Genomic DNA, 25,134 nt, shown 5'->3' on the forward strand with positions numbered 1-25,134 from the left:
AAGCAATGATATTATTATCATTCATTTAAAACAGGGCAGCTAGAACTTAGCATTCAGCTCAGCAGCAGAGTACTTGCTCAGCATTGCAACACCTCTGGTTCAAACCACAACCTTGTAAAAATGGGGAGGCAGAACCTGGAAGATACATTCATATTGAAATCCGTCGAGACCGTAGGCCAGCACTACTTCCTTTGAGCATGGAGTGGTGAATGACTGTCATAAACGTCAATGTGGTCCTTCTGTTTTGTCACCCCTTTGAGTCCTGCATTTACTTGTCATCAGTTTACAATCCAGTTTTGTGACTTCACCTTTCTCTTCTTTGAATACATGCTTTTCTCATACTGAGAAAAAAAAATCAGTACTCTAAAGTCTACACAAATTCTATCTTCCAATGTTAGAATCTACTTTAATGTGCCACAACCAGGCTTCCTCCTGCAATGGAAGTCTTAATGACAGTTTTGTTTGGATACTATTGAACATGAGTGGCTTATGGAACAGGATAGGCATTTCTCCAGTTGATGGGTGGGATCTATAAGTGTAGAAATGTAGCATGTGTTCTCGCTTGGCAGAGGAATCAGTTACTTCATGATAAGATTTGAGGTGTCCACAAAGGTATCTATACCAGAATCTTGATTCTGATAGAGCAGTTATGAGGAGGAGAGAAAATTAAGACTAGGGATATGTGGAAAGTGTTTGAATCGTGGAGACACTACCCTCAAGGATGGATTCATTGCATGATGCTATTAAGTTTTCTTCTCAGAAGCAATTTGTTAATTTTCTTGAAAATGACACTACCTCACATTTGCCTTTTTGAACATCCCAGGTTGTTTTTCTGCATTATCTGCTGTGAGGTAGGCCATCATATGGCCCTCAGCAGGAGCTAAGACAATGACTACACAATGCTTTCAGGATTTTTCCAGTCTCTAGACTTTTGTTCTAAATAAATTCATTTTATTTGTACATTACAAACATTTTGTATTTGTTATAGCATCACAGAATTGACTAAAACACCTCAGGATATGAGGAGGAAGGGCAAAGTAGAAGCCAATTTGAACCTTGGCAATTTCTTAGAAAAGTGGTTAGCACAGTGAGACCTTCTTATATAGCCCCAACTTCAAAATATTAGTTGTAAAACAAATCCCTTTGGGATGCTGTTACACTCACTAATGTAGAAAGTGTGGCATAAAGCAAAAGTACTAGGCAAAATTAAGAATCCTGGTTTTGCCCATGTAACTCCTTTGTTTTTATTAGTTTTATTTTTTGAGTCTTTCATACTTGAGTATATTAAATCACTTCCACTCCTCCCTCTCTCCATTCCAACTCCTTCCATGCCCCCACTCTCTGTAATTTGCATTATATACATATATATACACATGCGTGCATATACATAGATCTACATATATATATAATATATATATTATATGTATATGTGGGTATACACACACACAAAAACCTACTGAATTCATTTAATGTTATTTGTATGTACATTTGTCTAGGACTGACTATTTAGGCTTGGATAACCTGTTGCGGGGCAGGAAGTGAATCATCCCTGGAGAAAATTGAATCTCCCTCTCTCAGCAGCCATCAATTGCCAGTATTTATTTATCTAGGGGTGAGGTCTTGTGAAATTTCCCTATTCCATATTGGCATGTTAACTGATATTATGCTTATGCAGATCTTGTCCAGATAGCCACATTGCTGAGATTTATGGCTGTGGTTTCCCATTTATGACTAGAAGACATTATCTTTAGCAGGCATTCTCATCTTCTGGCTCTTACAATCTTTCCATGCACTCTTCTGCAACCTTCTCTGAGCCTTAGGTATAGAAGTTTGTTGTACATATACTAATTGAAGCTGGGCATACCGTGCTCACTTATTCTCTGCATTTTGACCAGTTGTAGATTTCTATAGCACTCCATCTGCTATAGAAAGAAGCTTCTTTGATGAGAGGTGAGAACTAGTTATCTGTAGGTAAAATGATTTAGAAAACTGCTGGAAATTATATTGATTTAGGAAAATGGCAATAGTAGGTTCTCCTCTAGGATTTATTACATCATTAGCCATGGGTAGATGGCTAGGTTTACTTTACCAGACATGAATTTTGTCCCATTAATTAGTCTTTAAATACAATTAAACAGATGTTGCTTACCCCGAACGTAAAAGTGCAACTGTTGCCCATTTAGGAATATCTCACCAACTTATTCTCCTGGTTTACAAGCTTTAAAGCAGGGTAGGATCATTATGCCCCCCCTGCCCCACTTGGCAGTTTATATAGCACCTTCTGATACTATGACAGCTAGTCCTCAGGGAGGAGGCTTTCAGGTCAATTACAACTCAATTCCTCCAAATCATGTGTCTGAAATATGTTGTGTCTTCTGCAATGGGATCTTGCCTTCAAGTTTTAGGAGACAACCAAGAGCAATGCATTAACCTATATTTTTTAAAAGTATCTTGGACCACCACACACACACACACACACACACACACACACACACACACACACACATCTAATCAGCAACTAGAAGGGATATTTCCTATACCTGGCACTAGGGTTTTGTCAGATAGTCTAGGATGTTTGTTGAGGGGTAGATGCATCTCTCATCAATACAAATATAATGTTTATCCTGCATGACTCATAAGCACACTGAGAAACCCAAAAGATGAGCAGAGTGTATACAAGCCAGTATATAAAATGAACTGACCATTCAGATTTTATTCTATTAAGTATTTGTCCTTACCGTTGTGCCGATGAGCCTTTGCTTCCAATGAACCCCACGTCAGGCATCCTCTTTGCAATCTTTCCAAATAGATAAATAGGGATAATTTTTAGTCTAAAGGAAATAAAATACATAGTATATTTGAGTTTCTATAGCAAAATACAACAGACTGAGTAGTTTGTGCACAACAACACTTTATTTCTCACAGCTCTGGAGAATGGGAAGCCCATGAGTGAATCAATGAAAGATTTGATGTCTGGCGAGGGCTTCTACATGAGCAGAAATGTCTTTATTTTCCTACAGTTGAAGGAGGGAAGGGAGAAATAGACTGCCCGGGCATTCTATTTCTTTTTTCTTTATTTGAAGAGGGGAGGGGATGGCACATGTATTCTCATTATGCCATGTATGTAGGTGTCAGAGGACAATTTAAATGAGTAGTTATTTCCTTATTCTATGGGGTCATTGGATTAAAAAAATCAGGTCATCAGTTATGGTGGCAAATGTCCTTACCTACTGAGCCACCCCACTGGCCGTCAGAATACTTTTATAAGGACTCTAGACTATTCATGAAGGCTCTCATGACTGAATTATATCTAAATGCCCTGCCTCTTACTACTATCACAATGGAAATTTTTTTCTCTTTTTTATGAAATTTTTTTCAACAAATGGATTTTAAAGGACAAAATAATAATTTCAGACCATAGAAATAAAAAGGAGTGAGACAGATCCATTTATTCATTTAACTTTCTTTAATCTGTCTCTGGAATTACCAGGCTATCCTAGGGCATTGAGCCTGAGAATTTTGTGCCTTGGGAAATGCCTTTGGGTTTATCTAAGTCTTTCACTTAATGGGAAATCTGTGCCCTTCTCTGTCATATTATTTAAACTCTGAGGTTTGTAATGCCCTACAAGAGTCATCTGTCCTAACCCTAGGCATAACCATAAGCCATGAACCTCTACTACAATGAAGCAACATTAACCTATGTATAGGGGCCAAGTTGCCCCCACCTTTCATCCAGTACCAAGATAGACTTACACGTGGAATATCAACCCTGGTAAAAGAACTGTCCTAGACTAGGACAGGTCCTAGACCTGTCTAGGAAAGGTAACAGCCTGTTCTAGAACCAAGCAGTTGTTGGACAATGCAATTTTAAAAGAGTATCAAAATATTCAACATCTCCAGATGAAGAATGTTGGGAGGAGGATAGATGATACAAAATGTATTTCATAATGTGTCTCAGATTTTTTAAAAAGTGAAAAATGTTACTTCTAGAGAGTGACTTCCTTAATGGGAGAGCTACCAATCATCAAAACAAACAGATCATCTAATACATAATCATCAGTTCCAACATCAGTTTCTAGAATGAAATAAAAGAAGAAATGACTCTGTGGTTAAACAACTTCCCATGAGCCAATGGCAGCTGTGAAAATTTCCAGTGTAAGATGCTAATAGACATTCTACTCTACATCTTCCCATGAAGGTCCTAACAGAAATGTCCAGCCTGAGAAAATCCTTGGCAATCTGAAATTCCAGGTTATGTCAAGCTAAGGTTGTCCTCAGTTTACTTCAGATTAAGAGTTCAAACCCTGTAAGAAGATACCCAGTGAGACACTGTAAGGCACTTAAGAATGGCCAGCAGTCTTTGTTGTTGTTGTTGTTTTTGATTTATTTATTTATTATGTATACAGAAGAGCGTGCCAGATCTCATTACAGATGGTTGTGAGCCACCATGTGGTTGCTGGGAATTGAACTCAGGACCTCTGGAAGAACAGTCGGTGCTCTTAACCTCTGAGCCATCTCTCCAGCCCCGGCCAGCAGTCTTTTTAGAGTGTGGCTGATTAGTCATTATAATAATGATTGCAAATTGACAGAAGTAACAAACATGCTGAATTGTGAAAGAAGAGAGAGAAGTATGAGAAAAAGAAGGAGAGAATAAAAGGGTGAATCCCTGTTGTGAGAAACCAACAAGGAGAAGGCTTCAAGGAGGAGACATTTGACAGCGTTTTCAAAAGACTGGTGGGTTTGGTTTTGACAGGAAACTGGAGAAAGTTAAGCACTTAATGTAGACCTTCAGGTTTCCACTTCCCTCTGTGAGGAGTCCACAGCTGTTCTGCCCACAACAGGCAGTACAAATGGACTTCTAGCTGCCTATCAACAGTTTTAATGAGACACCGACAGTTTCCTTGCCATCTGTTACTTGTCATAGCTTCTGTTGTGTACATGCCTTTCCAAAGGAGAACCAGAACTGAGTTTCATGGATGTCTGGTAAAGGAGGGGATGAATGGAAATCTTAAACATTGAACATCTGACAACATGAAGATAACTCACAGTTGCAGATCATCTGTGTCCTCTGTCCAAGCACGATTGGTGGTGGGAGTGGTCTAGTGGCGCCAAGCCACTGTCATTTACATTTCTACCTGTCTAATTTGGTGCTAGGAAAATCCCTGGTGTGTTTCTTGTGTCTATTTAAAATTTGTGTGTTGTCGCCGAGCATATCTGTCAGATGACATTTGGGGAGCTTTATTTTCTTTCACTGAGTTGAACAGAATTTGTAGACTTTTGTCAGGAATCTAATGACAAGGAGAGCCATGTGTCTTAAATGTTAGGAACATTTTCACTCTTAGCGTTAATCTCTTTATGTGTCCAGAGGGTGGGGCCAGTATTTGCAGTGGACACTAATTTATTTGCTTGTGTCTATTTTTAGAGTCAACATTACTCAGAGTCGCAGCTCTCACTCCTTGAACAAACAGCTCATCATTAACATGGAGCCCTTGCAGCCCCTGCTTCCTTCACCCATTGAACAGGAAGATGAAGTTCCCGTGCCTGAGGGTAAGTCCACCACCTCAACCTAGAAGTCTCCTTTCTGAGGAATGAGGAAATTTTGTGAATTCAAAATATTTCTAAGCCAGGCAGTGGTGGTGCACACCTTTAATCCCAGCACTTGGGAGGCAGAGGCAGGTGGATCTCTCTGTGAGATTGAGTCCAGCCTGGTCTACAGAGTGAGCTCTAGGAGAGCCAGGACTACACAGAGAAACCCTGTCTCAAAAAAAAACAGTATTTCTAAAATTACTTATGAAAGAAGTAATGGTGCAAGGCATGCACTGTTAAGTAAGACAATTACTTTTAGTGGCTATTTGAAATTCAGTTATAATTCATTAAAATTAAAACCCAATCTCTCAATCACCATAGCTAGATTTCTAGTACTCAGTAGCCACCTGTGGCTGGTGGCCACTATATCCATCTGAGACTAAGAAGATTTTCATCATTGCAGAAAGTCCTGATGGAAAGAATGGTTTTCTATAGTACTCAAAATTAAATGGATGATTATAAGCAATTCTCCACAAGTACATCTACACTGATCCTCCATTTTGGGCCTCTTAATTCCCAAGCCTGTTGTTTTTACAGGTATTCTGTTGGCTTTTTATCAGTTTGGTTTGGCTTGGTTTAGTTTTGAGACAGGCTGTCTTGTATCCCAGGTTGCCCACAGATGTTGTTTGCAGTCAGGAATGCCTTTGAATGTCTCTTCTTCCTGCCTCTAGCTCCTGAACACTGGAATGACTGGCATGCACTATGATACCATGATCATGACACCATGATACTATGCAGTGATAGGAGTCTAACCAGGGGCATTGTACATGATAGGCAAGCACTCTACCAACTAAACTACATCCCCAACATGCCTGATAGTTTTGATGAAAGCTAAGTATTTAGTTTCTACTTCAACTCAAAAGCTTTCATATTATTAAGTGATAATTAATATTTGTGCATCACCACTGTGGCTATCATTGCTGTTGCCCTTTCTCATCCTCTTCATCCTCATCCTCCTCATTCTCCTTTTTTACTTTCATCTTCTTTTATCTTCTTCATATAATTTCTCTCACTTACTTCAAGGAAGAATCTCACCACCCTGCTTGTTTGAGATACCAAGTAAGGCAAACACACACCCTACTAATGTGAAAGTAATTTTTTAATGCATGCCAAATAAAGCTATTAAGACTCTGAATTCAAACTAGCTTTCTCTTAACGGTTTTTTGTTTTGTTTTGTTTGTTTGTTTATTGTTTTGCTTTTTGTTTGTTTTTTGTTGTCATTGTTTTGTTTTGGGGTTTTTTTTGGGGGGGTGATTTTCATGACAGAGTTTCTCTGTGGAATAGCCCTGGCTGTCCTAGAACTCTCTTTGTAGATCAGGCTGGCCTCGAATTCACAAAGATCTGTCTGCCTCTGCCTCCAGAGTGCTGGGATTAAAGGCCACCGTTGCCTGGCTTCCCCTTAACATTTTTACTTGAGATATAGCTCCTCATAGAAACTCTAGATAGCAGGCAGTGTCAAGATGACAGATTTCCCAGTCACTTTCACCCCAACCTCAAGCTGGTAATTCTTTCCTTAGAAAAGGACATTTTCACTTTCTTTTGTCCATCGGACTTTTGAAGTAATAGGCTACATGCAGTTGGAATTTATCCAGTCTTCATCTTCAGTCTTCAATCTGTGGTCCTCTATATAAACCCAAAATTCATATTGGGAACGTAAAGATGGACTTGTGGGGCTATGAACTACATCTCCTTGTTTTTCTTCCCAATGTAGCATCATTGAATAAATTCCCCTTTTGGGTTTTACTATTATTTGTTTGTTTAATTGGACTATTGAGGATAGATTGCTGAGCTTGGCTTGTTAAGAGCTTCAAGGGCCTAAGCTCTGACACTAAAAACTCTACTAATAGAGTCCCTTTATATCTGGTATGTCTTAGTTAGGGTTTCTGTTGATGTGAAGAGACACCATGACATGGTAACTCTTATAAAGGAAAACATTTCATTGGGGCTGGCTTACAGTTTCACAGGTTTAGTCCATTATCATCATGGCAGCATGCAAGCAGACATGGTGCTAGAGAAGAAGCTGAAAGTTCTACATCTTGATTTGCAGGCAGGAAGGAGACTGTGTCACTAGGCATAGCTTGAGCATATATGAGACCTCCAAAGCCTGCCTCTACAATGACATACTTCCTCCAACAAGACCATACCTACTCCAACAGGCCTATCCTCCTAATAGGCCACTCTCTGTAAGCCAAGAATTCAAACACATGAGTCTATGTGTGTGGGGTGGGGGTGTCTATTCAAACCACCACATAGCGTAATGCTCCAAAGCAATAACAACTTGTGACTCTGAATTTCTCATGCAAAGTGTTCAACCTGCCTGGTTCTTAAGTTTATTTTTCTGTCTAGGTTCCATCTGTGTAGAAATTTAGAGTTGCAATTCCACGTGTAATTTGTCTTTTCTCCACAAGTCAGCCCCATCTTTCTCATCCTTCTTCAATCAACCTTGGGATAACCATGACCATCACAGAATGTTAATTTCACTCCAAGAAGTATTCCAGGAAGATGAAATGAAGCTGATGAAATTATTAGTGATCCATGGAGTTTGGTTTGTGATAACCACCTACTCCAAGGCCTGGGACCTGTCCTGGAGTGGTTGATATACCCAGTACCACTCCACTGGAATGGAAGAAAACTGGTTTTCCTTTGTCAGTGGGTATCAATTGTAAGCACCTTCTTTGTTAGGGGTGAGACCCTGTGTCCACTTCTCCTTCTCAGTGCTGAGATTCCATCTGGCATGATCCTGCTTAGGTCCTATACATGCTATCATAATCTCTATGAGTCCATATGCATATCAGTCCTGTAGTATTTGGAGAACACTGTTTCCTTGGAGTCATCCACCATCTCTGGCTCTCATAATTTTTCTGCCTCTTTTTCCATATAGATCCCTGAGCCTTAAGGTGAGGGGTTTGATAAAAATATCCCACTTACGACTGAATACTCCAAAGTTCCTTACTCTCATACATTGTCCAGTTGTATTAATTACCATCTACTTCATGAAGAAGATTCTCTGATGAGGGTTAAGCAATGCACTGATTTATGAGTATAGCAATATGTCATTAGGAGTCATTTTATTGCTATGTACCTTTGTAGTCAGAAGTTTTCTCTGGTCCCACCAGGCCCCACATTCCCATGGCCCACTTATAGAAAAATCACTCAGAAGCTTATATTAATTATAACTGTTTGGCCATTAGCTCAGGCTTATTATTGACTAGCTCTTGCACTTAAATTAACCCATGATTCTTATTTATGTTTAGCCATGTGGCTTGGTATCTTTTCTCAGTTCTGCCTTGTCATCTTGCTTCCTCTGTGTCTGGCTGGCAACTCCTGACTGCTTTTCTCTTCTCAGCATTCTCCTAGGCTGCTTACCCCACCTATACTTCCTGCCTGGCTACTGGCCAATCAGCATTTTATTAAGCATTATCCCACAGCACTTCCCTTTTTCTGTCTAAACAAAAAGGAAGGTTTTAACTTTAACATAGTAAAATTACATATAATAGAACAGTTATCAAGCAAAAATTACAGCTACAATATCTAGTCTATTTATATTTGGCAAAATTAAAGACAATATTTTATCTATCCTATATTTGTGAGTCTAAAGTTTCATATCTAATTTATCTTTTATCATAACCAAGGAAATTTATAATTATAACTATCTAGTCTTCAACTACATCAAAGACCTCACTCAGAAGGATATAATATTACCCAAGTAAACAGGAAGTACATTGTAAGTAACTTCCAAAAATCTGAAATGACAGAGACAGCTGGCTACCTGGACAGTTACCCAAAGTTCCTCTACAATGTTGGGGCATCCTTTTTCAGCTTATAGGTCTAGAGTCTCTCAGTTGCTTCTCTCTGTGTCCTGTAGAATGTCTGGCAGTTTCTTCTGTGAAGCAGGAACCTGAAGGATCATCTTGCCTTGCAAAGTTCAATGGTCACCTTCCTATGGGTCCTGAATGTCCAGTTTATACAACATTCTGTCAAGCAGTCCAGGCAAGAACAGTTTTTGCTCAAACGGCTGACTTTTGCCATGACAAAGATAAACTCCATATGGAGTGTCTTTGGTACCAATCATCTTCCTTGAAGTAACTGATGCTGCCTGGAGCAGACATGTCTCATTGTCCAGAAAAGTCTAAGTTTTTAAAACACTTTAAATGCCATATTCTGTGGATCTTTGAAGTGTTTAAAGATTACCTACCTAATTGAATTGTATCTATGTATACCTAGAAAACTTAACTAACACAATTATAAGTGTGACTAACATAAAAGACTAATTAGTAATCTGTATTTCTTAATTACCCATTACAATTTCAAATGAGCTGCACAAACATAATACCTTAAACAAGAGTAGAAATATACATACAATATAATAAAATTAACTTTAAACAAGTTGATGCTCTTTAAAAATAGGTTCAATATCTACTCTTTCATCCTACCCTATTTCTACTATCCACTTTTCTTCTTTAGAAAGAGATTGCATTTATAATCAACTCCCTTTAAATAAAGATAAACATTTATAAACTATGGTTTGGGAATTGGGGCAAAGTTTCTCATACTACTTCCTGTTGATTGAGGGTGCTGGCAATCTTATGGGGATCCTAAGAAAATTAAGAATTATGGTCAAGTCCTGAGAAGACTGGCTGTAACCTTTGTTGATAGTACCATCTATTAAGGTTCAGGAAGTCCGGCTCAATCAAATCTGATCCATCTTAACCTGGAACAAATCCATAGCTTCTCATCTTCTGTGGAAACAAAAGCAGAATCTCTTTTCCAAGCAACATATCCTTAAACATAAATTTTGAGGTCAAGATAACTTTAAAATATACATATTGATTTAACCCAGCAGCTTTTATAATCAAATGTCTCTCTGCAGTTAAAAATCCCAAAGACAATATAATCCAGACTCTGTGTGTGATTTCCTTCTTTACGTGACTTATTATATTACTTTTACTGTCTCTTTAAAGACTTTATTTTTAAAAACTTTCTATTTCTTTATATAACTGTCTATATTCCTTTTCCTCTCTCTTCCAAACCTATGTACATTTTTCAATACACTGTAAACTGTTTAGGGTTTATCCCATCTGAATCTGTCTTATTGTGACTCTATTGCTTTAAACTGCAGCATAACTAGGACTGAAATGGCAGCTTTGGCTGCTGGCTCCAGCCACCTCAGCTTTCCAACATGACCAAGCTACATTTACAGCCAGCTCTGGAGGAACCATGCTCATTGCTGACTCTGGGAAGCAGTGGGTCTATGCTTCCAAATGCGAGTTACTTCCTGTCTACCCATGTCTATATGCCTTGCTGTTCTGACATCTAATTTGCTCTCTGTCCATCTACATCACTTCTTCTTTTTACACAGCTCTGTTGCTTCCTGTCTGTCTGTACAGACCTCCAGACCTCCATGGTTAATTTGTGTTGGAATTAAGGCCTGTGCCACCACACCTGGTTGTTTCCAGTGTGGCCTTGAACACACAGAGCTCTTGCCTGCTAAGTGATAGAATTAAGGGTGTGTGTGCTACCACTGCCTGACTGCTTTGTTTACTTATAATGGCTGGCCTTTTTCCTCTGATGTCCAGGCAAGCTTTATTTATGAAAGCACAAATAAAATATCACCACCATTCAGTACAAATAAAATATCGCCACATTTCCCCTTTTTTGTCTAATAAAAAATAAAAAAGTTATAACTAATATAATAAAAACTATATACAATAAGTACAATAACTATATACAATATATACAAGCAATAAATACATCAATAATGTCCTTCTAAATATATACCTTTAGTAGAATAAAAGTAGTTGCTTTCCCCTAGGTCCATGACCTACCTAGTCTCAGGTTGTTAGCTACTTCAGCTGTATCCCATACAGATTCCATCTCATGGAGTGAGCTTTAAAATCCAATCAAGAAGTGGGGAGTTACTCTCATAACATTTGTGCACTATTGTAGCAGTATATCTTGCACCTAGGTTGGTGTTGTATGTTACAGGGTTTATAGCTGGGTGATATTAATGATTACCGTTTTCCTCTGGTAGCATGGAAAGTAACTCCCAGCATCATAAATGCTAGTCAATAGTGGTGAAGCTTGTAGTTAGGCACCAGCTCAGCTTCTCTGTGTTCAATGAAATAAGTAAGTGTTTTCTTCAGCAATAGAGCTTTATAGATAGAACTTCTTTAAAACTGAAAAACTGCTCCAAGCCACATTATAATACTAACCCTGAAAATATATGTATGTAGGTATGGGTGTTTATGTTCATATTTATGAAAAAAGCAACTTTCAATGTAAAGGAATAAAAAAAAATGATTCATTCTAGATCCAAATATAAGTGGCCTCAGAACACAGATGTAGGTCTTCACATACACCATGTTCAAATAAGGTAGCAACTTCATGAACTTCTTATACTTCTGTTACTGCAGAACAAAGAAATACATAACACATTTTTCAAATACACTGCAAGGTTCTTTGGATAGAGAGAGACAGAGTATTTTTATTTTTTCATTTGCAGATAGGCACAATTTCATTGAAAAACTCATCTCAGAATGCAACTGTCATTTTCTGGGGGAGACGGGGAGTAGATCTGGAGGAGAGGGGAGATCAGGGGCAATGGGGAGAAGTGGAGGGAGGGGAAAGTATATTCAGGATGTATTGTTTGAGAGAAGAAAAAATAATTTAAAAAAATTATTTGAAAGAGAAGAAGCATAAACATGAGTCCTTTTAAGCCAGGGCATCAGCTCAGGCACGCACATAAAAGCTATTGAATTATTTTAAATTTTGTTAACAGAGTGTTGAACATCAGCAAAACAGATTTTAATCTATATATAATTTGGGAATGGAGGCTTCTCATACACCTGAAAGAAAGAAAGATTATTCAATACTTTTGACCTTATATGAGGCTTCACATTTTCTTATGCTACATTACTGCTGGTAAAGTCTCTGACAGAGCAATGTGGTGTTGTGGCCTAATAGATTCTTCTCATTGTCCATTCCTCATCTTTGGCTGCCTCTGTTAACATATTCCTCTCTCCTTCCTCTGTTTCTGAGGTTTCATGGCCATGATTCAAACAGTTTTCCTTCTATCACTCGCACAGATTCAGTGTCTCTTTCCCATACCTCTATCCCTGTGGGGTAAGTCCGTTCTTTCATGAGGCTCAGTATGTTGGAATATATTAGTTAGTAGCAATGTATTAGCCTAAAATTTTCTTTTTTTGTTGTTTTGGTTGTTTCATTTGTTTTGGCTTTTCAAGACATGGTTTCTTTATATAACCTTGCTGTCCTGGAACTAGCTCTCTAAACCTGGTTGGCCTCGAACTTACATATATCAACCTGGCTCTGCCTCCTGTGTGCTGAGATTAAAGGCATGCACCACCACTGCCTGGCTTCAAATTTATTTTATGGTCCATGAAGTAGTAGGAACTGCTTATGAATCCTGCAGAGCCACCTTCTCCTTATAATTACGCTTCACCTGGGATGGCAAACCCATCAACAAATAATGAATGAGAAAAATATTCAGCATAATTGCAGAAGATGAGTTAATATCCTAAATTAGAAGTAATTCATAAAAGCATCATTGTAGCATTGCTAATTAATTCTTTGTTCATCATTAACTTTCCCATTTAAGAACACTAACAGCCTACTACTACTGAACTACAGTACTTAAGAGGCTGCTGAAAAGCTGAAGTTCAGCTTTTACTTATAAATGTAGTATTGGGTGAGCTAAGCCAAACTTCAAAGCCCATTGTCATATCAACTAATTTCCAGAAAGAAGCACTTCTGTTTGGTTTGGCAACTCCTTCAGTAAAGAGATGCCTAGAGCAGCTCAGCGGACACAATAAAGGCCCAAGCAAGATCTGCAGACAACATTGCACAGTATCTTCAAAGATTCTTGTTTATTCCTTTTGTGTGCTATTCTGTGGAGACTGTTCTCGTCTTTCAAATTCTGGCACTTTCTAACCACTTAAGTGCTACCCAGAAGTTTATATCACTATAAAGAGGGTAAATGCTTTATTCCTAATGAAATTTATGTGAATTTTGTTTTCCATATATTATATTATCATCACAAGAATCTAACACTGTACAGTCTGTACATTCTGTATTAACTAATTCTCAACACAGCTCATAGTGGAGTCCAGTGTTCCTCAGTGCAAACATTTCGGTGGTAACAACAGTGTACATCAGTTCTGTCATTGGATGATGTTCCAAATTTAGCTCATTTTATGAAGTGCAGTATTTTTCATTGGAAATATAATAAAGATTCAAATTGTTGCTCTAATTTTACTTTGATACAAAAGCCCTGGCCTGCCTTGGTTCCTCACCAAGCTGCTTAGTGCCATACATAAGAACATCACTTTTCTAATATTTATTTCCATAGTCTATAAAGTCACACTTGAGCAACACTCAACCACTTTTAAATGATGTTATGGTTAAAAAGTTCAAGACTATGGCTCAAGAAGATTTTGAGCAAGTTAAGGTCCTTATAGCATAGGCTAAACAAATGTGTATTCCTCATAATGGATCTCAGAAGGGGACTCTTCTATGCCATGTGATTGATAAATAGTCCATAGTATGTGCTTATAGTCAGGCTTTCCATGATTTCTGGGAGACAGTGAAAGGGTGGGGAGTCTTGTATTCCTAAGGAAGGATGTGCAGATGATGGGGAAGTGGGGAAAAGATGATTCAGCAAAAGTAGAGTATACTTGAGAGAGACAAAAGTTGTCTAGCCTCAAATAAGCTAGGAGGACTAGGGTCCTGGAAAATCAATGGTCACCAAAGCTGCCCAGTGAAAATGAGGGACAATGAGAGGATGAATTCAGAAGGAAGTTTAATTTAGTATAGACTACTAAATTGGATCTTAAAAGAAAAAAGGTGGAGCCTAGGAAAATACCATAGAACACCAACTCAGAGCTAATAAGGGTTTACTGCAGCAGTTCTCAACCTGTGGGTCAAAACTCCTTTTGGGGTCACATCAGATATCCTGCATACCAGACATTTACATCACCATTTATAACAGTAGTAAAATACTGGTTATGAAGTAATGACAAAATAATTTTATGGTTGGGGGTTACCACAACATAAGGCACTGTATTAAAGGGTTGCAGCATGAGGAAGATTGAGAACCACTGGTTTATTGAATGACAGCAAGGAGGCAAATGAACTGGTCAGTTTAGTTGACTCATTGGGGGTACACAAGTGTCTTTCATGTTTGATCATATCCTCATTATCATCTTAGATCTAGGAGGTCTTATTCAGGTTTATTTTCTCTGCCAGTTAAAGAATTAAAAGGAAAGGAAAATCTCAGACACAGCAAGCAGAAACAGGGTAACAACTTTTATGATACTCAAAAAAGCGTGCACACTGCACACACATACACACACACATGCACACACACACGCACACACACACACACACACACACACACACACACACACACACACACACACACACGGGGTGGGGAGGAGATGCACTGCAAACAAGAGAGTGGACCAAAATCTCTATTTTCCATGGAGGGCCAGGAGTTTTAAGTGGTTTTGGCAACCTGAAATTGTTCCCAGTTGCTCTACTTTGGGGTCTATTTGCATAAACAAAGAAAAGAAAACTGGTGCCCACAGTGTCAGAAAAATATGTGTTTATAATGGTAAAGAGCAGGTCCCCCTTGCCTAATTTTGAGTTGTCACTTAGAGACTGGGGAGCTGATGAGCCCACAGCTTCAGGTAAGTATGCTCAGGGCCTACCTTAAACATATGTGATCAGCCTGGGCCTGTCATCTGGAAGAGGAGGGGTCTTGCTATCAGAAGAAAAAGCTCTCCAGGCCTTTGTCTCATGTCAGGGTGTTGAGGAAGATGCTGGACATTTGCCATCCTCAGTATCTGTGGTCCCTTTCCCTATCTGTCAGGGATCTGTCTAGGTCCTAGACTCTCACCCTTACATATAGTTTCCAGGGATGAATGCTCATTCAGGGAAAAAGAGTTAAGAAGAAAGACCTTTCTGGAATTTCTAGCCTCTGGTCAGGACAGAATTCCCAACAGGGCCAAGGTGATTTCCAGCTTTAGCCAAGGAAAAAATTCATTTTGGGGGTCCCCTACCCTAAAACTCCCTGACCAGTTTCTACATCCTGTTCTTATAAATTTCCCCCCAAACAGGCAACAGTAATTATTGCTAATAATTTAAAGAATGACCAGTCTTGATTCTTTGAGTTAAATTGGGTCATTAGATATGGCAGTTGGGATACCACTCCACTGAGTGTATCTGAGGGCCTTGAAGCTGCATCAGTGATTCCATTTGTGCCATAACCAGGTGTGGCACAAAAGGGAACTCTTTGGTGCCTTCATAGAGGTCTGAGGGAGAAAGAGTGAAAGCAAGAGGAGGTGGATAAATGAGTATCAAATCATTTGGGCACAGAGGGATTTGGGGCTCCTTTTTAAGCCTTGAAGAATGATCAAGGAGACTGAGTTAGATGGAGTTAGATTATAATAGGACCATCTATCTGCATGTGGATTGACTCTAAATGCTAGGAGATAAAATTAAAACAGCTGTGTAGTATACAAGATCCAGAGATTACTAGAATTACTATTAACACTAATCCAGCATAACCCCTTCTCACCATGAAGAGCCAGAGATCCATTTCCAGAGTTTTTTTATCTAATTGCATGATGATGTCTGGCATGTTCTGAATCTGTATTTGTGGATTTTATAGATCAAATGAAACATTAACAGAATTATTAGGAATTCAATCTTGATGGCACAAGTGTTGGCTTAAGTTGCTGTGGAGATATCTGAAGTCTTATGGTTTTAAACCCTTTTGAGTATATTTAGTGGGATTTTTGATAAGTCAAATGGTATCCTCTAGACTTATAAATGGAATAAAAATGGAAGGTAGATGATCGTATCTGTAGATGTAACCATCTTATTAAAATAGAAACACAGAGGCAAATGCAGAGTTGAAAGCCCAAGAGATCAGAGCAATAGCTAAATCTAAAAACCCTTTCTTACCCTTCACTGCCGCTGCTGTCCTTCCCCTCAGAAAAAGACCTACATCCTGTGTATCTTTTTTATTGACTTTCTGTTCTGCCTTCTCATTGGTTGTAAACCCAACCACATGACCTCCTCGTCACTGCTTGTCTATACAGACCTCCAGGTCTTCTATGGTTGGTATTGAGATTAAAGGCATGTGTCTCCATGCTGGCTGTATCCTTGAACACACAGAGATCCACCTAGCTCTGCCTCCCAAGTGCTGAGATTAAAGGCGTGCGCCGCCGCCGCCGCCGCCGCCACCACCACCCAGCTTCTGCTATAGCTTGCTATTAGCTCTGACCCCCAAGCAACTTTATTTATTAACATACAAATAAAATCACATTTCAGTACAAATAAAATATCACCATACATATCACTGGACAAGATTTTGGGTACAACAATGTCATAGCATAAGTTTAGCAAGGTGGTCGAGAGTTTTTATTTGTCACCCCTACATCCAAGAAAATCCTCAAATATGTCTGTTGATTTATTCTGGGGGTAGTCTGAGCCAAAAGTTAGTGCCACAGAACCATTGGATGTTCTTGGGGGTTGCTTAACATATTTTTGGCCTTAGGAAGCACACAGTAGCAAACCTTTCTCATGAGTGAAGGACAATAATACTTTGATATAAGTGAAACCCAGGCTAAATACTAAATATTACTGGGATATTTGGAATAAGTATGATTTCATTGTTCCAATCATTAGAGGGACATCTGGCTTAAATAAAATTTTGTTGACATCATTCATATATATATATATATATATATATATATATATATATATATATATATATATATATATCCCAAGTTTGAAAGTATCTATCCTAATATCTGTGATTGCTTCTCCTATTTTTAGAGCTAGGACTACTAGAGAGTGAAGGCTCAAGATTCCTCTGTACAGCCTTATTGGTTCAACTGTGTCCCTTTTGATTCCACATTGAATTCATAAGACATTGAAAGACATCCCATATAACAACCTGTGTAGCTGAAGTTTTCCTGGTCCTGCCTGGCCCACGGTCAGGACAAATCTCTCTCAACAGCCAGTCCGGCAGCCAAGTAAACACACAAAGACTTATATTACTTATAAACTATATGATTGTGGCAGGCTCCTTGCTATCTAGTTCTTATATCTTAAATTAACCCATTTCTATTCATCTATAACTTGCCACGTGGCTTGTGGCTTACCGGTACTTTACATGTTGCTTGTCATGGCAGCAGCTGGCAGTGTTTCCTGACTCAGCCTTCCACTTCCCAGCATTCTCCTTTTTCTTTGTCCCACCTATACTTCCTGCCTGGCTACTGACCAATCAGCACTTGATTTATTAACCAATCAGAGCAACACATTCAGAGCATACAGAACATCCCACAGCAAACCTGGTTTGAGGTGGGGAAGTTAGCGCTGGCCTGGTAAATATATTGTTGTGATTGATTCCAGTAATCCCCTTGATAAGGAAATACCCCTATGGAAATCCACAATGAAAACTGGCATCAACCATTTTTCTTTTCTCTGTGTACTTAGCCCATTATTGTAGTCACAAGGGCTATCATTTTCTTGTTTTGTTCACTGCTTTTTAAATTTTGCTCCTAGTTATAAAAGTTCTTAGTAGCCATTTCAAGGAAGTAGTCTAAACTTTGTTCAAAGTCCAAAGAAATCCTGTTCATTTTCTACTTGTTTGGAGTGGATTGCATTATAAGGCAGTATCAGGATCAAGTACCTTTCCATAGAGGCAGGGTCTCTCTCAGTCTTTCTACAAGGGCTGAGGGTGACTCTTTGAGAGCCTAACAGTAACCCAAGATGACTTGGAAAAACTTAAAGTCTTGGAGTGAATCCTCTGGAGCCTCTCTAAGAGACATAAGAGAAAATGCCTCTGTCTCCAGTCCACAACGGGGCCATTAAGGTCCCAATGAGGTTCATCTTGTGGGACTGCTCATCTCCCAGTTGAGAAGTTATTGTCCACTTGTGATTTGTACCTCACCAGTTATAGAGTTTCTCTTTTCATTCATCCCACATATGTGGCCTACATATCTACAGAAGTCTTTTCAGTAAGTATCAGTGACTGATTTCGGAGTAACTACATTCTTCGAGCCCATGTCAGAGGAGTGAGTGAGTCCCTGGAAGACCTAAATATATTTCTCAGGGGCTTCAGAAATTTTTCAAAGATTACCTTTTCTCTATCTCAGATCTTAGAAGGAAAAGATAGTATAACCCTTATTTAGTCTCCATGTCTGTTCAATACCTGTCTCCTGCAATGGCAGGCAGAAAGGATATAGTTGAGAAAACCCTGGGATCCTAAGGCTGAGACACTTTTTCTTGACATTCTCTTCATTGTCTTCTAAGATTTTGTTTTTTTTTAATTTGCCATTATATTTCATTATATGATCCAATTTCTCTAATTAATCTCAAATCCCTAATATTCTAACTTCAATATTTATTATGTTGTTGAGGCTTTCTACTGAACTATGTTTTGACTTAGTAAATTTTTCAATTCCAGCTTCATTTCAGTTTGGGGTTTTCATTATTTCTGAATCTTTAATTACATTCTTGAATTATATAGTGTTTCACTTATTCCACTCAGCTATTTGTATTTTCCTGGGATTCAGTCAGCTTATTCCTATCCCATTCAAGTTCATTCAGATATTTATGTCTGCTTTGAACCATTTGAACTCTCTGAACATGTTTATAGTCATTTTTTGAACTATGTTCACTTAAGTTGTCCTCTTTAGTGACTATTGCTATGGAATTGGTGACTCATTGGGAGGCTATATATTGATGAGGCTTTTGTTTTGTTTTGTTTTTATTTCTGGGCTTCCCCCCCGCCCATATTTCTTGTGTTCTTACAATGGGACCTGGGCATCTGAAGTTATATTGTAGGTTGTATCTTTTGAGATGAGATTTCTGGCCCACAATGTAGGCTGTCTGAGTTTCTAATAACATTCTGTCATTGCTGCAGGTCCTAGGCAGGTGTCAAGTTAGGCTTTGGTGATTACAGAAAGGGAATGAGGCAGGGATAAGGAATGTGTGGTCCCCAATATGTGACTGGTGAAAGTTGGGGTAATGCTGAGCATGGAAGGTTTGGGAGGTCATTTGCCAAGGTCTTCAAGTCTTATATGGTAGCTGAAGCATCTCTAATAGGTAACAAGTGAGATGTTTGGTAGTCTACACCAGGGAAGGTGCAAGATGAAGAGATGTGGGGGCATTGACTGACAAAAGATGGGACTTTGGGAACCATGACTGGGGAAGGCCCAGGAGTCTGACCTGTGAGTCACTTTCCTAGGTCTCCATGTCTCCTAGGGTGGATTCTTGGGCCCTTTTCAGGAAGTGAATGGTGGTTTATGGGGTCCTAAGGAAGTAAGGACCTGAAAGTGAAAGTGTAGATTCACTTGCCAGGATCTTTGGTCTTGTGAGGCATCTAGAAAACCCTTAGCTGGTATTATCCCAGAGAATATTGGAGAATATTGAGAGAAAGGAGTTGGAGAAAGAGGCATGGGGTTCTGTCTGGGTTGTGGGCAGAGCTTTGAGGACTCCCTCACAGAAATGGACCAGAAAAAAAAAATGGTTTGGTGTCCCAAATAAGCATTAGGCAGGATTTGGGCCTGTCAGAAGTGAAGAGGAAGAGGAAGAGGAGACACCAAGTGCGTTACTGGGTAGCTGGACCTCATGGGGCAGCTAGACGGTCAGACTACACTTTCTTTTCAAACAATGATATTTTATTAATTCTTTGAGAATTTCATGCAATGTGTTTTAATCACACTCACACACCTTTCCAAGCTCCTAGATCCACCCCAGTATCTCTACCTACCCAACTAAGTATTCCATTTTTTTAATTAGTAGAGGCTAATAATGAATATGGGCCTTCTCTAGAGAGTAGGCTTATCAGGATATTGCTATGAACATTTGTTACTAGTTTTTTGTGTGCCTGTTTCAGATGACTGGAATATGAATGGAATGACTGGATGATATAATTCTGTATTTGACTTTTTGAGGAACAATCAGCATTTTATCCATACAAGCTAAGAACTTTATGTTCTTGCTAGTAATGTACAGAGTTCTAATTTCTCCAGAGCTTCACCAACAATTTTTGCTGTAACTTTTAAAAAACATACTTTGATCAGAAAAAAACCTAATAGTTTTGATTTATATTTTCCTCATGGTTTATAATAATGAGCATATTTTTGATGCTTATTGGCCATTTTTTATTGATTATTTTTAATTTTGGTTCTTTTTTTCTTATTTTTTTATTAGTTCTTTGACAATTTTGTACAATTCATTCTGACTGCATTCATCCCCCGACACATACACATTTCCTATCCAGTTAGGGTTCCTATTGCTGAGATTAAACACCATGACCAAAAGCAAGTTGGGCTGGAAACAGTTTGTTTGGCTTATACTCCCACATCATATTCCATTATTGAAGAAAATCAGGACAGGAAATCAAACAGGGAAGGAACCAGGAAGCAGGAACTGATGTAGAACCTGGAGGCAGGAACTGATGAAGAGGCCATGTAGATGTGGTGCTTACTGGTTTGTTCCTTGTGTCTTACTCACCCTGCTTCCTTAAAGAACACAGGACCACCAGCCCATGTGTGGCACCACACACAATGGCCTGGACCCTCCCCCATCAACACTAACTGAGAAAATGCTCTACAGAATGACCTACAGCCATCTTTTGGAGGCACTTTCTAAATTGAGGTTCATTACTCTTAGATGACTATAGTTTGTGTCAAGTTGACATAAAACTAGCCAGAATACTTTTCACACCTATCCCCTATCAGTATTCACCCAATTTATTGTCTTTTTCCTAATCCATCAAGACCAATTTGTGCTTAGATATGTGACATTCTACTGGAGTGTGATGGGCTTACCAGTGCTACAGGGGCTACAGTCTTAGAGAAAACTGACTCTTCCTCTCCTAGAAGCTAAAGATTACCACTAGCTCTTTGGCCTGTCTTAGGCTTAACATACTTCCTGAAGGTGCTTTGCTTGCTAAAAGTGAAGGAAAGGAATCATCAGTCTTACCCAGCTGTGAATCTTTTAAGCTACAGTAATGTCTGGCCTGGTAAAATATGCACATTAATGAAAATGTGGCATGAACATCATGTGAGTAACCAACCACTTTCTGGTTAGATTTAAATCCTGTTCCACAAATGAAATCCATACATGGCACCATTGTCAGGGCATGAAGCTATAGTTAAATAGGCCGTAAGGGAGTTCCTAATACTATTCTGCAAAATGGACATAGGACTAAAACAATAGCTAGTGATGTATCATTATACCTACAGATTAATGCATCATTAATCCTCACCAGAGAAGTTGCTATTTGTAGTAGATGATGATTAGAAGAGACACCCACAACTGTATATGAATTACTTATATGGTATTTTCCATTCAAACTGTTTTCTGCTCTCAGGCTAGAACTACCAGGAATTGTTTGATGGTTGGTTTTTGGTCTTTTGTTCATTTGTTTTTGTTTTTTTCTGGAATGATTTTTAAAAAAAGAGAGAGAATTTTTAACTGTATTCTGTTTTACACTTTCCTAATTACTGTACCTGATTGTCAATTTCATGTTGTATTATAGCTCTATCATACAGAACACTTCTTTGGTGTTTCCCATTATTCACCCTACTCAAAACTAAGAGACCGGGTTTTAGCCTAGAGCTACATATCATATATGTAAAATATAATATTAAGAAATGCATCTTTCCCAATAAGCATTTAAAAATCCCAAACCCTTTAACCAGTTTGCCTTGTGGACATGTATCTATGGAAAATTAATGGTATGAATGGAGGTAAAAAAAATGTATATGTAAAGGCAAGACTCAGAAAACATTTTCTTTCTTCATTTTTCCATGATTTTACCAATAGACAACTAAAGTTACTTAGGAAATTTGACCTCGTTTATAAATAATAGCAATAAAAATAATCTATTGGAATGTAAACATATGTTTTAAAATATTAAATAAAAAGAGAAAATATAAGTTTATACACACCACATAATTGCAATTACAGATTGAGGACTATATACCCCAAATGCTTTGGACCAAAAATAAATAAAATTTCATAGGCTTTTTTTTTCTTCTGATTTTGGAACATTTGAGTACACTTTAATGCTTGAGTATTGCTAACCTCAGAATCTGAAATAAAAAAAAAAAAACAGACTGAAATCTTTAACTTTGATTTGCTTTAAGTGTTCTGGATATCAGGGCTTTTCATATTTTGGACTTGTAGATTATATATTCACTCAATATAATAATAACAAAAATCTCAAAACTTTGCCTGGAATAAAGAATAGAAACCAATTCTTTGAAATTATTACTCAATTATCCCTGTAAGGCAAATTCACATAATACTCTATCTTGATATAGGGTTGAACTCTGAAAGACATCATTTGTGATTTCCATGTACTCCTGGATCATTTTTACATTTGTTTTAGAGACTTGACTCTAGTTTGAGGTTTTCAGATTGAATAATATACTTAAATGTTGTATGTACTTCAAAACATCAATTAATGTTGTTTATTTTAGGTTTATCATGTTCAGCTGTGAACTTACTAATATGATTTTGTCTAATATCAATATGCCACTTAACAGTTTAACATATTTCTTGAACTCTCCTTATTTCTACATATAGATTTTTTGTGAAACAAGAAAATATGATATTTAAACTTTATAAAATAATGTTTTTTTCCAGGTGTCCCATTGCCTAAAGCAGATGTTTCTGAGCCCCTGGTTGCCAGTTCACCAGTGAAGAGAGCTCGATGTGCAGATCCTCTAAGTGAAGAGGAAGATAAAGTAAAAGAAGACCCCTTGACCATCTCTGAACTAGTATACAATCCCAGTGCCAGCCTGCTCCCTACCCCAGTGGATGATGATGAAATCAACATGCTCTTTGACTGTCCATCTAGGCTCGAATTAGAAAGAGAAGACACAGATTCATTTGAGGAACTGGAAGCAGATGAAAATGCCTTTTTAATGGCTGAAGAGGAGGAGCTAAAGGAAGCTCGTCAAGCTTTGTCATGGAGCTATTCCATCCTGACCGGCCATGTCTGGGTCAACCCCCTGGTCAAGAGTTTCTCCAGGCTCCTTGTGGTGGGCCTGGGACTGCTGCTGTTTGTATTTCCCCTGCTCCTCCTCCTTTTGGAGTCAGGTATTGATCTCTCCTTCTTATGCGAAATTCGTCAGACACCAGAGTTTGAGCAGTTTCACTATGAATTTTATTGTCCCCTGAGGGAGTGGGTGGCTGGGAAGGTCAATATCTTCCTCTACATGCTGGGCTGTTCCTAGGTTCATATCTGATGAGACTAAGGGCTATCTTCAATACTGGTGGTATCATTTTCAGTAGATGCTAGGTTTTGATTGGCCTTGAGTTGTCAAGATGTGTTCTTTTCTCTTAACTTTAACTGCTCAAACCTTGAAATTAGTTTTCTGTACTTCATTGAATTTAAGTTAATTTAAATCAAATATAATTCTTTTAGTTATCCTTCAGAAAGGCAGACTTGAAGTAACCAAAAAAAAAAAATTTTTCCTTATCATACCATAGCATGTAGTACATTGGAGTTAGGTATTCCTGTTTCTTTATTGTGAACTATAATGTTCAGAATCAGAATTTTAGTAAAAAATACAAGAAAAATCTTTTTAATATAACCTTTGGTGAAAATAATATCCTTTTACTGATGCCTATACAAATAAGTTGATGCTGAGTTTTTCTTTCAGTTTTTTTTTTAACAAAAAAAAAATATTTTTATGTGTTCTAACTATTTTGGTAAATTTTTAGCAAAAAAGCTTTCTGGAGTTATTTAAGTACACATATTGTAAAACTAATGCACATGGAATTTTTTAGTGTTTTGGCACCTGATTTTTTTAAAGATATTTTTTGGCTAACTAATCCCATAATTTATTACCTGCATATGACTTTGAAAAACAATAGTAAGAAACTATAGTAAGTACTCAAAACAGATGATTGAACTAGAAGATGTGAGCAAGGAGAACACAGAGTTGACATTGTGGGGTCTAGTTTTCAAAGTTTTCAACAAGATAATCTTATAATTTCATTTGCATTTTGCCCATATGTTTGGGCTGGGGAAGCAGAGTGTTTTTAAAAGAAATTGAAACTACTTGTAATAGTAAAATTGTAAAAGATCCACTAGTTAATTGTTTATTGTTTACTAATCTATGTGAAAGCAGGAGGAGTTTGGCAAATAGAAGGTAGCAAAGAAGAGTTTTGGTGAGACAGCTAGGCAAGAGGTGATAAGCTTATGGTTGCTTTTATGGAAGTGATGGTGATACATTTGGCACTCAATGTAAAGAGCTGTGCACTCAATTTCTGAGTTCACAAAGTCATGTTTAGTTAATAAAAGTGGAGAAATTTTAAGGTGAATATTTGGGATCCCTCATGCTTTTCCTTGTGATTCTCTGGATGAAATTATAAGGGTGTGTATGTCTGTGTGTGTGTGTGTGTGTGTGTGTGTGTGTGTGTGTGTGTGTGTGTGTGTAAGAGAGAGATAGACAGACAAAGACAGTGAGACAGACAGGGGGAAGAGACATGGAG

The 25,134-nt window shown here is 38.2% G+C and overlaps 1 protein-coding gene across 1 annotated transcript in view; it reads left to right on the forward strand.

Annotated features, from left to right (window-relative positions):
- Frmd3 (FERM domain containing 3) overlaps window positions 1-23,870 on the forward strand; it is a 179,724-nt gene extending 155,854 nt beyond the window's left edge. The window contains exons 13-14 of the mRNA XM_059255946.1: window positions 5,423-5,547; window positions 23,278-23,870. Coding sequence (XP_059111929.1) covers window positions 5,423-5,547; window positions 23,278-23,870 — 718 coding nt within the window. The remainder of the gene's footprint in view (window positions 1-5,422; window positions 5,548-23,277) is intronic.
- The last annotated feature ends 1,264 nt before the right edge of the window (window positions 23,871-25,134 follow it).

Source organism: Peromyscus eremicus, chromosome 2 (assembly GCF_949786415.1).
Source record: "Peromyscus eremicus chromosome 2, PerEre_H2_v1, whole genome shotgun sequence".
NCBI lineage: Eukaryota > Metazoa > Chordata > Mammalia > Rodentia > Cricetidae > Peromyscus > Peromyscus eremicus.